The sequence below is a fragment of the Podospora bellae-mahoneyi genome, chromosome 4 (assembly GCF_035222275.1).
Source record: "Podospora bellae-mahoneyi strain CBS 112042 chromosome 4, whole genome shotgun sequence".
NCBI lineage: Eukaryota > Fungi > Ascomycota > Sordariomycetes > Sordariales > Podosporaceae > Podospora > Podospora bellae-mahoneyi.
The window spans coordinates 423,568-436,400 of record NC_085883.1 but is presented as its reverse complement, the minus strand read 5'-3'; the positions used below and the strand labels follow the sequence as shown (position 1 = coordinate 436,400).

At 50.0% G+C, this 12,833-nt stretch overlaps 3 protein-coding genes across 3 annotated transcripts; 2 read left to right on the top strand and 1 right to left on the bottom strand.

The window, feature by feature from the left end:
* Positions 1–2,011: 2,011 nt before the first annotated feature.
* Positions 2,012–2,365, top strand: QC761_602490 (uncharacterized protein; the record flags this gene model as incomplete). Its single annotated transcript, XM_062880698.1, has 2 exons — positions 2,012–2,084; positions 2,151–2,365. The coding sequence occupies 2 exons, from the start codon at positions 2,012–2,014 to the stop codon at positions 2,363–2,365; spliced, it is 288 nt and encodes a 95-aa protein (XP_062731829.1).
* QC761_602500 (uncharacterized protein) lies at positions 2,338–3,736 on the bottom strand. The gene is made up of 2 exons (XM_062880699.1): positions 2,923–3,736; positions 2,338–2,865 (listed from the first exon to the last, which is right to left on the bottom strand). Exons 1-2 carry the CDS (start codon positions 3,269–3,271, stop codon positions 2,360–2,362), a joined length of 855 nt encoding a protein of 284 aa, XP_062731828.1. The 5' UTR covers positions 3,272–3,736; the 3' UTR covers positions 2,338–2,359.
* Positions 3,737–9,542: 5,806 nt separating this feature from the next.
* Positions 9,543–11,302, top strand: QC761_0061700 (uncharacterized protein; the record flags this gene model as incomplete). The annotated part of the gene is made up of 2 exons (XM_062872588.1): positions 9,543–10,039; positions 10,090–11,302. The coding sequence occupies 2 exons, from the start codon at positions 9,543–9,545 to the stop codon at positions 11,300–11,302; spliced, it is 1,710 nt and encodes a 569-aa protein (XP_062731827.1).
* Positions 11,303–12,833: the final 1,531 nt, after the last annotated feature.

Below are 12,833 nucleotides of genomic sequence, written 5' to 3'. Positions count from 1 at the left end.
TTCGTCTACCATAGAGGGCGATGCCCCACCGTTTTCCCAAGTGGCCCTAACCTAACGAAGTTCCCTCTGAGATCTTATCGTGCGAGTATTACCTTTTAGCCTTTTTCGCAAGTCTTTGCGCTCTTTGCTAGGCCATTTGCTTTGGTTTCCTTCACGCCTTTGTGTTGCTTTCTTGGCTTTCTTCATCGCCGCTTTGTGGCCCTCCTGTATTTCTACCCAGTTAGTTTCCCACGTTCAGATAGATCTAACAATCAACCTTCACACCTACCTACATACTTCCACACCTTATTTTCTTTCTAGCTTTTCCTCTGCTTATGCTATAGGAAGAGTCATTATGTTCCTCTCTACTGAAATACGTGGTGATAGGAAAAGTCCGTTCGAGCTACTTACGTCGGTGGCGAGATACTGAATTGCTGAGTGGGAGCCACATCCTCGGACATACAAGCCCCCATGTCAAGACCAGCTGTTTGATCATGGCAACCCCCCAGTCCCTGTTCTTCTTCTGCTATGTCCTGCCCCCCCGCTCCCTAAATGCACGCCTCGGAGGGTGCTGGTTGGATGCAAGAGAGGCGTCAACATAGCGCATTGCTCCTTTCTCCAACTGCCCTGCTGTCACCTGTGGAGAGGAGCTTATCATGCAAGGATGGGAGGGTGATCACACAATTTGATTGTGGGAGAAGAGTGAAATCCAGTCGATCCGTCCGTCCGCCCGCTTGCCCGGAAACGACGCTGAGCATATAAGCCTGGGACGCGGCCCATTGCCCTCCCCCCGCCCACTTGAAAGCTGCACTTTCAAGTCCTGCAAGCCACTTTAGTTGCCTTGTTTTTTGCCTTGTCTTGATTCTGTCTGCGAGATTCAAAAAGATGCAGCCCCCGGTAAGTGCCCCCGAGTTCTATGCTGCCATTGCAGCATATATCGTCACCGTGGTGTTCCTTGTTGTCTGCAGCATTGATCTTTTGGCTTGCTGTTGCTGCGTGGGCCTGCCTTGTTGCTACGTTTATACCAGGTATCCCGTTCACCATTTGGAGAAACTATCCACACCTCTTGCCTGGAAGGCCGTCACATTTCTGGTCTACCCTGTCTTTCAGGTACTACCTCGCACCTCACTCCACATGCTTTACGCTGACTACCTAGTGTGCAATTTCTTACAGGACCGACAACTTGCAACAAGGGCTTGAAGATTGGAATTACGGCTTTGGAGGTGATCATTTTTGCTGTTGGATTAGTTTGGCAGATTCACAAGAGATACGCCTATGATATTGCGTGGCTTGCACCGGCTATCCTTCACGCCTTCTTCATAGTTTTAATCATTTGGATCAAGGCTCGTTCTATTGAGGGTGGAAGCTCGCACAAGGGCTATCTTTCGTTGTTAGTTTCACTTCTTGGGATCCTCATTTCGGTTTGTGTTTGCTCCCTGGTTCCATCGCAGTGTCAACACTTGTGTCACACGGCAAAGGCCGAGCACCTACAACCACAGCCAACAACACTGTCGATACCACCGTAAGGAGGGGTAACTGCAAGTTGTGAGCCTCTCGTTCAAAGTGAGGCAGACAATCAGAGGCAGGGCGGTTATCAAAGGAAGCCCACTGGCCAGTAGGATATTGAAGGACTTGGCGATGGCCTGAGGCCAACAAGGGCACGGGCCACGCGAGGGAGGATAAAATACGCGTTTGGAAACACCAAGACTGTATCTCTTCTTCTTCTTTTCAGTATCACGCTCTTCGAGGCCATCAAAGATTATTAGTTGGAATTGAACTATGAGTTCCAAGCCCTGATATTACAGCCCTTGTCACAACTTGGTCCAGTGTTGTAACTGGTTACTCCTGTCGATCCGCTGGCTTGGAGTGAAGGGGAGGTGGCAGGAAAGGCAGCCAGAGCCAGAGCCGACACGGGGATTAGCCCCTAGCTCACGTGATAGTCCAACCACCCCCACAAATCCGCGCGACAAGGGTGCTGTCACGACCGACGCTTCCGATAACAACGACACTTCCCCTCAGTCCAGTTACCGGTATGACCAGCAAAAAAGTGTGTGGGAGGAGTGAGGACGAGATTCTGGATGAGGTTCAGAAGCAGCTTGGCATAGGTAAGTTTTTACTCTGTTCCTCTACCTTGCTGTTTTGCTGACTTGCTAACGCGGTTTGCGGTGCAGGGGAATTACGTATCGATACGAACGAGCGTGATTGCGTTGCTGCGATTGTCGACTTTGATGGACCGGATGGTGTTGTGGCCGTGGATGGAAACTTCTATGTGACCGGTCGGAGCAAGACACAATCTGGAAAATATCTCTATGTTACTTCTAAGGTTTATGTAATGGGCGAGTTCCCGAGCGTGCGGTGGATTTATAGTGCGCAAGCGGGGTCATAAAGTGGTCATCGCCGGTCCTAGCCTTGTGCTATGGAAAGACCCCCACTCACGGAATAAAAGAAGACTTGATAGTTGCTGCCACCTTATCACTATCTCTCCGAGAGTTGCTGGCAGAACCACACCGTTGTTCCCTGGAAGCACTGCGACACACGATACCATGACACCTTTTGGTGAGGAATCGGCGCTAACTAAACCACAATTCCAAGTTCCTAAGACCTCTAGATGTTGCGTTATTGAGCTGAGGAGTTTGGGCCGGTCAATCCAGACCTTAGATGCGTCTGGGTATCGCTCGGAACGAATCTGAAGCTGCAACCCGACATGAAATGCGGAGTTTGATGTCAAGTACCCTCCGTTGTATGTAAATTCGAGCACCTCGGGAGCCGACACTTCGAGATAACTAGCAAGCTTCCTCCAGGGATACCAGAACCGATAGAACCTGGGATCCCATGGTTCGTGAACTAATGGGGGTACAGCGTTGAACGTAGGGAGGGTTTCGTCGGCTATTACAACATCAAGTCAGAACACCACGATCGAAGAGTGATAACACGTTTTCTTACCGTTGAGCAAGTCGCGCAGTCCTACCAGCCTTCGTTTATGCGGGCGCGGCTCCAAGGGTGTAGGCGAATCTACTGCTCGATCGTTGGACACTGAGGTAGCTCCTTCATCGTCGGCCGGGGTAGCGCTTTGCGACTGAGCACTACGCAGGGAGATTTCGGTCCTCGGCGCGGCTTCAGGAGACTTTGTGTGGGGGGTTGAGCGGGCTTTGTATCTGCCTGAATACCGTTCATCACATGCCAACTTTAGGCGAGTGCATCTGGCGCATGGTAACACCTTGTTGCAAGTTATTTTTTTTCGATGGCAAGGCGTACAGGCGATACGAATCCCTTCCTGAGTTGGTGCCGACATTGTTTTGCGTGTCTGAAGAGCTCAGCTGGGCCGAGAAGGGCTCCAATATCTGGGCCCCACAGTGGGGTGTTTTATCGGTGCGGCGCGAACATCCGCACATTTGAGCCGCAAAGTTGCCTGCCAGCCTTGTTGTTGCTGCAACTGGGGTTGGCTCCGACGATATGAAAAACAGAGGAAGTCCTTGTGGCTATCTGGTCGAATATTATCAGGATTTCAAGAAGAACTGATACCTTATGTACCTCTCGGGAAATATGGAGGCGCGCCTAGCATTGTTAGGTAAGTGTTGCCTCTAAGCAAAGCTATCTGAAGGTTGCAGGTGATAGTATTACCTGATGAAGAATGATGGGATGGAACGCGGAGTAACTTTTGTTTTGTAGCCAAAGCGGCTAAGGGGTGCTGATTGGCGTGGCGGCGGGCGGAGCGACGGGCGGGGCAAATGGCGAGCAGCGGGCGATGAGTGGTGAGTTGTTTCTTTGTTTATGTCAGCAGGCCTTGACGGCGCCGCTTTCTCACAACACACCACGTCTCGATGGAGAACCGAGATCGACCCGTCTTCTCAAAACATAAATTTCTCATTTTCAACACGTGGAAGTGCTATATATAGCGTTGGAGAAGTTGGACGAGACAACACCTGCACCGCGCACTGAGGCGGGACAACCATGCATAGGGCACAGCTACTGCGCACTGAGCACCAATATCATACATTTGAATGTTAGTTGCACGCACCTCAAACTATTTAACAAACACGTCGCCTACGAAGATTCAGATGCTTCAGACTGGACTATGAAAGTTCACCTGTCCTCCCACCGCATTTTACAACAAGCTTATTCAACGACATCATTACTCGGCTATGGCTGGCCTCGGCATCATGCATAACGACCAGTATGTACCTATCTTTTCCAGGACAGCACCTGGACAGATCGACCTTGGCTCACGCTTTGCTAGATCTCTCGTCTCTTTCCCCAGCGTTCAGTCCATCCCATACTCTCCAGAATCTGGGATCATCTCAGCCGTGGGCCACTCTCCACTTACTTCCCATACCAGCTCGACTACATCTCCGCAATGCTTTCCTTGGTGGGTTCGGGAAATTGGACTTCGAGGTCGACCCTCCAGAACGGACAAGGGCTTTATCTAGAACTTGGGGTTTGTGGAAAGGACGACGAGTTGCCCCTTATTCAAGTCCGCCACGCAACCAAGAACATCCAAGAGTCCTGTCAGTGTCAAGCCCTTCGGCCGTGTTGGCGAGGACCACTGTATATCTCGAGTTGAACTGGATGTACGGACGCAAATATCCAGGCCATAACTGCAAGTAATAAAGGCCATAAATGAACTCAGAGCCCCAATATCCCCCTCTTCCCCAAGTTTTGCACCAGACCTCGAGTCTTTTCATTGCTCAACTTTCGTGTGTGCTGTTTCTCAAGTAGGTACCCTGACAGTATGAACCTTACCTATAATGTGTGAAACAGGCTTTTGGATGATCATGAAAGGGTTCTGAAACACTTTAGAATTTCGATACTGGTGAACTATAGGTCTAATATTAAAGTGGATAACATGAAAGTTGGTGCTCTCCCCTAACAACCCCTAGAATCATATCCCGTGTCTACCAGTCGTGTCCGCATCTTACGTCGTGTGTACTTCTCACGTGTAAGTCAGTCTTTAAACCCTATTAGCCTCATCATCCTTTATAGGCAGCGTTATTATTACCTGATTGACTTCACCGAGGCTTAGGAGGAGGGGGCTTCGGCACGCCCGTGGTATCATAAGCACCACGATGAGTATGAGTAAAAAGTTCGGTAGCCACCGCCTTGATGAGAGCGGCTTTTGATAGGTACAGGTATGTCAGCAAAGGTCGATTTCAGCTAGAACGTGAACGAAGCTGACTAACCACGTCGTTTTTTAGTGGTCAAAGCCTGCTGCTGGAGATATTGATTCTTCGGAAAGATAGAAGGGAAGAAGGAGATATATACCCCGTGGGGTAGATAGTTGTCAAGACTTGCGCTTCACATACCTACCCCTGTCTATTGCCTGGTATCAAAGTTCCTCGCCACCCCCCACAGAGGGTATCGGCAACTCCGACGAGTTGGGGTTCCATTGTTGAAGCAAGGTGGGATCCTCCTGGAACCAGGTTATTATGTCAAGCCGCTATCAGTGTTAACATTCTTTCGGGTGGTCTTTCTATGCCTGGCCAACGGAGACAGTGTTGAAGTGTATTTTGGAGTTTTCAATTCCAACTAATTACTACATAGCTCGAGTCAACAACCCATGGCTAACCTCCAAACCTTCCAAATCGTCAAAGGCTACACCCGTAGTACCCCTTTAGACCAAATCCGCTCTTTATCGAACCGGTACCCGAGTACGACCGTTAAGATCAGGTAGCAGCTTAACCTGTCCAGCTACCATCCAGTCAAACAGACCATCGTCCACTTCACCAGCATCATCCAATGATCTTGAGAGGATATCCTGGAGGTAGATATAGTCTGGGCGTTTATCAAAGCGCAGACTACGGACGCACCGAAAGTAGTCAACAAATTGTGTCGGGGAGGCAATCACAAAGGGCATCAATCGACACCTCCTGCTTTTTCCATCCTACCAAGCTCTTCTCCGTATCTTACTACGGAAGAGTTCGCAAAAAGCTGAGCCACACATAGCCTAGAGACTCGAGATCATCCCGGCGTAACTGCTCGCCCCCAGAGGGTGCGTTAATGCTCATAAATCTCGGAGTGCCGGCAACAATCCCTATATTGCTACGGTAAGAGATGTGTTGATTCTCGTGTAGGTAGAGTTTAGCGAAGCTAAGATCAGTAGCGTGTATCTCACTGGTAGCTGGCGCATTTGGTCTGCTTAATAGAAAATCCTTAGGTTTGATATCTCCATATATTATACCTCTTTCGTGGAGGCCTTTATGGATAACTCCTAGCTAGGTAGGTATGTTAGCTAAGAAAAGTATATTGGCTTAGAGAAATACGTACTGTCCGTTTTGCTATCATGAGCACTGTCTTTAATGTGAACTTCTCCCTGCACATTTTGAACATGGTTGACAGTGATTACCCAAGCTGGTCGAGGATGAGAATGTATTGAAGATGTAAGCAACCACAGAAATAGGCTCTCGGAATGTGTTTCGATGGTGTTCTGCCATGAATCTGTTCGTAGCTGCGAAATTCACCCTGCAGTCGACTACGGTGTTCTCTCGGCACCTGTTCACATTCACAGTCAACCTGTCGTTAGCATCGCGTGTCAGTGGGTATCTACTTACATATTTAATGGCCACAGGTAGGTTGTTCGAGAGCTTTGTCCCATTGAAAACAACCCCAAACGATCCCTGGCCTATTTTCTTTGTTATGCGGTACAGCTGCTCTTCGGCAAGAATGATATTACACCCTTCCTCCATACATGCGGTCGCAACATTCATGGTGACGAACTGAGCGGAAGGTCGAGAGGGATTGGAGTGAGTGTGGCAGGGCCTTCACAAAAAACAAAGGACAAACTTGGACAACTGGTTAGATAAGGTAGGTACGCACCTGGCAAGCCGCTGACCCAAAGACCAGACGAGACGCTCCCGGAAAGACCAAGGTCAGAAGTGTTTGTTGCGTTTTGGTAAAGTTTGACACGGAGTCCGACATGTGGGGGTTGAGTGGTGTCTAGGTACTTTGGTGGACATGCTCCGTGGCACTTGGCAGCCCCAACCGCCACCAACTTGAACGGTATCCCCTGCAAATAGGAGCAATGGTGGCAATCAGGGAGACGGATTCTCGGGTATCAAGAGCATTTGCAGAAACGGAGGCTCCAATTGTATGATCTATTCGCCGGTGGCCCTACTATGCAACTGCTGAGCTCCTCTCCAAGACAGCCACCCGATTACACCAGTGGCAAAGCAATTAATGTAGAGAAAGTAACACGCTAAGGCTCGCAATGAGTTTCCCTGAACGATCTCGATCTTTAAACTGTTAGTTTGTGTTGTTAAACAGGGCACACGTAGGTACACACCAAGTCCAGGCGCAACTGCTCAGCACTGTCGTAGTCGCCCGTCCAGCATTTACTGATCACCTTGCCCAAAATGAGATTGTCTACTGACGGGAAAACTCTATTCAGATACCGAAGTCTTAGATCCTCTGGTGGAAGATCCGAATATGGTGGCTTCCCAGTTGACATCTCGTACAGGGCAGATCCCACCGCAAAAATATCCTTCTGGATCTCCGCCCTTTCAGGACAGAAGTGATAAAAGCCGTTCTCTGGTATGATATCTGCCACACATTCGCCGTCCATAGATGCCCCTCCAAAGTCGCAAAGCACGAGATCCACACCACATGTCAGCATGTTGCGTGGGCTGAGATCGCGATGGATGACTCCTTTGTTGTGGATGATGACGAGAGCATCGGCAAGCTGAATTGCCCACCGTTTTAAAGGGATCGGCTTTCGTTCTTTGATATAGCGTCGCACATCGTAAGGATAATGTTTTAAAATGAGACGACCTCGATGTAGCGTAGGGAAGTATCCGACAATGGACCAGTGTGGGCTGATGTGCTCGAGAACTCTTTGCTCAAACTCGACCTCATGGATAGTGTCATTAAAAGCACATTTCAGGGCCTGGTTTCTGTCGTTTGGGTTACGGTATATGATGCCAGTTACCCCAGCTCTAGTCGGAGGTCTTGTCATGGTTGAGATGGAAGGTTGACATAGAAGATTGAGATCAAAGATTAAGATGGAAGATTGAGATGGAAGATTGAGATGGATTGTAAGTGGAGGGTTCCGCCAACTGGATCAAGCTGACAATGCGCTAAATAAATGATTCAATTCCCAGTTACTGGTATTCCAAGCCCGGCATGCAAATAGGACAGCCCCAAGCTCGACGAACAGTACCGAACACCGTATCCGACTTTGTCGCTTGTTCACATCAGCCTTTTTCGTTTTTGGCATTGGGGCACGGGTCCGGATCTGATGACTGTGGGGTCCAATCGATTCTCTTCCACCTCGAGTCAACATGAGCGGAATTCAAGAGGAGGCACCCTCTAAAGATAGCGTCTACCCTGCCTATCGCACACATTTTCCACAGTCCCTCGTATATTAGAACGTGTTCGGCTATAAGAAGATTCAAACATTACCTACCTTTGGTGTTGAAGGCAAAAACCTTACGTGTTACGGAAATTGGTGTAAAGAGGAGGGAGTTCAGAGTGAAGTGGTCTGTTAGAGGTATGATGATCTCCGTCAAGTTGCCTACCTCTACCCAATCTTTATATATCCACCTTGAGGCTCTGGTGTTTTGACTCTCGTGTATTAGCGAAATGTCGAATTGTCCTCAGTCCACTGCGGCCGCTTGCCCGGCCAACTTAATGCCTGGACCATGCTCACGCCAAACGAAGACCGCCAGCTGTCATGACCAAGCGCTTCTAAGTTTCAATCTCTCTCGATCCCTCCTTCCAGGGCACCTGGCCTGGTGCGAGAGTGGATTTCAGGCTCGCACTCTGCTCCACTCTTGCATCAGCCGCATTCCAACCCCTGCTAAGTGGAGGTTGGTTAGCGCTTGGCCGACCAACTTCCAAGGGCCCAAATTGGGCAGACCAATGCACTAGTAGCGCGGGCAACGAGCCGTGCTCCGCTTCATGGAAAGGCATGATCCTGCTCGACTGCTGAAATGGGCACGTAAAATCGAGCGATCTAGTTCTCCGCAGTATGCTTCGATGTTTCCAACGTCCGCCTGGTCGCGGCCTCAATGTGCTTTCTACGCGAGAGCGGGATTTTTGCGTTGATCGGCGGGCGGGTACATTGGGCGATTCACGAGAGTTTAGCGTACCTGGCCCTATCATCGCCGCCGTCACTGACGCATGCTTGCCAGGGTACTGGGCGCCAGCGTCAATCGTGAACCCATGCTCAGCCAGAACGAAGAGTGCTACATCCGGCATCGACTGAGCGCTTCCAGTTGGTTCTTGCTGATCAGGAACACAGGTAGCGCTGAGAAAGACCAAGGGCACCATTGAAGCGAGGTCAGCCATTGGGCTTCTCTGGGTCAGGGGGATTGTGTCAGCAATCCAAAAAACCAAGTCAAGCTTTAGCCATTAACAAATTCCACGATAAATTCCAGTTACTAACCGCTGGCTACCGATCAATTGTGAACTTACTAATCAGAGTACACGCAGAAGCTGGAGGACCAGACCGGGTATTTCCGTAGTACCCACTTAACTGTCCAACACTGATAGATGCATATCGTCAAAGACAAACCCCGCACTAACTCGCAAGACCAACAGTCCACGAATTCCGTCAGCATCCGAGGACCACGATGCAAGCTTCCACCGATCACGAGCGGCGCTGCTACTGCGGTAAGCTATACCAAACCATATCATCGCTAGGGCGACATACAAGAGGATGCCCTGCATTTTCTGATGATTGCAAGCGGTTTCTGCGACTACTCGCATATCTGGAGCCTGGACCTGTGCCTGGTGACCTTTTCCGTCGAGCCCTTTTCCCCTTTCGAAAATGGAACGAAAACGGAAACGAATCACGGGAACGGCCATTCCAGCTTCCCGATATATTTTCCGACGAAGGCCGACTAGTCAAGGCAATGATGGATGCGATCGATACCCATGCTGTACGTGTAACGATTGGATCATTAGCGCCCCATGCAAATCACGGGGACCCGTGGTGGGCATACCGTAATTTCGAACTGCCAGAATCCTCACGGATATTTATTCAGAATAGCGTTAACTATTTGGATGGGCAATTGGATTCGGCGAGACTTATTTTTCATGGGTTTTCCTTTTCTGATCTCGACGTTAGGTAAGACCCTATTCTCCATTATCGTAGTAAACTCGGTATTAATCCTCTAGATTTGTCGAGAAAGGAAACGCGCTCCTCCCTTTCGTAGTCCCTCTCTTACACAAGTTTCCCGTGGATAAGCTGCTACCGGGGGAGCTCCCTAGCGCGGTTGAAGTGTGTATCTCTATGTCGCAATTCGGGGACTATAACTTCAAAGAGCACGTACTGGCAGTGGCGGAAACCCTGGCGGGCCGAATAGGGCCGTCGCCGCTTGATTTCAGCATCGCCCTCCGCAAAGCTGCCCTGGCTCTAGCTCGTGGGCAAGCGGCTTCGGTCTGGCCGTCCCCTGGGCTAAACCGAAAGGGAAATAGTCAGCGAGCAGAGGCGGTACTTTTCCGTGCCCAGCAGTGTATTGAACTCGGCCACCTATCTGAGGCCTGGAAACTAGTCGGTCAGTGGACACCATTTCATGCTGCCCAGCCTTCGGGTCTTGAGATTGTTATGTCTTCGCGCTTGGACTTTATGAAAGGCAAACTGCATCGTTTCCAAGGAAATTTTGAAGCCGCTCGTCAATACCTCGAACCTCTCTCGAGCCAACACCCCCCAACTCAGGTACAATTCTCAGCTCGCCTACACCTCATTGCAGTTTATACTGAGCTCGGTCTCTGGGAGAAAGGACAAACTGTGGCGGGTGGCATCGAGATTGCAAGTGGCCGGCAGCGCCGCCTTTACCGGCTAGCACTGGCGGAGCTGCTCCTTTCTCGAGTCCTCTGCGGGTTCGAGGAGGATCTTCTGCCCGCGAAGGGTCTGTTTGCGGAAATTGTTAGTGAATACGAGGGGCTGGGGGGGGTGCAGTTTGGGAAAACAATGAGAAGGAACTTCTTTCGCGCATGCTTCGGCCTTGCCGTTATCGGCCACTTGCAGCGAAGGGGCCAGGCCTTGTTCGGTGCCTTAGGTGCTCTAAGCGGCTGGGAACTTGCATACCGAGCATCTCGGGAGTGCTTGGTTGTTGCCGAGGGCTTTCCCGATCTGATATGTCACTTAGCTATGGCCCAGTTGCAATTGTCCTCGGCCGCCGTTCAGTCAGGCCCTTCCCTCGAGCGAGCCAAACAGATCTGGGCCGAGTTGTCGAACCAAGGGCTTGAGCAGAGGTTTTGTTTCACAAACCTTGGAACTCGCTGGGCTGACATGGTATCTGAGTGGCTGGAAGCCTCGGGCTGTCCACGTATCGTCTCACAATGGGGTGGAACTGCAGGTGACGCACGGGAAGTACCAAAGGTGTGAGTGCCAAAGTGGGTCCGGTGACCCTCTCATAGATCTATTTCGCACGGGTCAGCTGCAGAAGTGGGACAGTTGACAGATTAGTGGGCCCACCTTGCACCGCCAGGGTTATGTGGATCGGCACAGTGACTTTGTTGTTGGTTGCTGTTAGCATGTAACCTTTACACCACTGCTCACGTTTATACACAAGGGTTTTCGCACTAATTAATTTCCAACAGAGCCTTCAACATCCAAGATCTTGGCTGGGTCTTCTTCTGGACTGGGTCCCGAGGTCAATGGAAGGGAGTCGCTCCGAGTCCTTCTGTAGGTCCAATATAATCTCCATAACGTCCACTCCCAAACCGGATACTTGCCAAAATGCATTGTGGCAAATGACTGTCGAAGATAACATTGGCATAGTCGAGTCCTAAAGAGACTACTGTCAAAATAAATGCAACGAACGAAGCAGCAGCGGCGCTCCAGAACCGGTAATTTTGTATAGGGTCGATCCAATCATTGTTCGATAGGGTGATTGACGGTGGGGTTATTATATCGAGAAAAATGGCAATGTGAGTGAAGACAAGAGAGGCCCAGAGGAGAGGGTGGCCATACTTCAAGTTGAGCCATATGCCCAAACCGAACAAAACAAGCTGAAGGAATCCAGCGAGTAACCAAAGACGTGTGCAATAACTGGTCTTCTCGAATCGACTTCTCACAAGAGGGTATAATATCACGACATTCTTCGTGCTCACTGTTAGCATGGATGTACATGTTGTGGGAGTTTGAGGTGGTTGCACCTACCTCTCCGGCAGCGATAGAGATAAATATAACAATCTTCAAACACTCGCCAAAGTAACGTAACACAACTTCAGGCTTCACTGCCGCAGCAATAACAATGGATATGGTCGCCAGGCGGAGTATCACGAAGCATATAAAGGCTGCCCACTTTGATGTCCTGGTTCGGCCCTCGCGGTAAGGGAAAAAGGATGATCCACTAATTCTATACTATTATATAGATCAAGATGCGCGATCCAGTACTCATAGAGACTTACCCGAGACTGTTCAGCAGAGGGGGGTTTTTGCCGGACTCCATCAATAGAACGCGAGACCATTGCACAGCGCCGACTTATTTCAGCATGCAATGGTATACTGGAAATCCGAAGTGAGCAGACCAATGGAGTACACTCTATCACATTGGCAACAGTCTCATTCATGCATGACACTGCGCGACGTTTTTGCGGGCGAAGGCTAGGTCTTCGCTCTCAATATCGACCTGCGAACTTGGACGATATTATCCACCGGGCCTACGTCGATTTGATAGGGCCGCCTCCGATTCCGAGAAGGCTGTCAAACACCGTAACCCTTTCTGATCATCCCTACCTCAAACCGCTTGGCTTCAACAGCCGACTGCCATTTTCGTTCAACTTCAATACACGGGTCCCTAAAAATCCTCTATCGCTAAGGCAAAACTGGCTGCTCGACTGGGTGGAGTACGTACTTAGGATTGCTAATGATGCGCATGGGTTCAACTGGGATCGTGTACAAGGTACCCTGG

Bases quoted from the DNA above. Each gene is read 5' to 3' on its own strand.
- QC761_602500 (XM_062880699.1), bottom strand. From the start codon at position 3,271: ATGTCGGCACCAACTCAGGAAGGGATTCGTATCGCCTGTACGCCTTGC. The intron at 2,866-2,922 runs GTAAGAAAACGT...ATGTTGTAATAG, and splicing joins ACTGCGCGACTTGCTCAACG to CCGACGAAACCCTCCCTACG.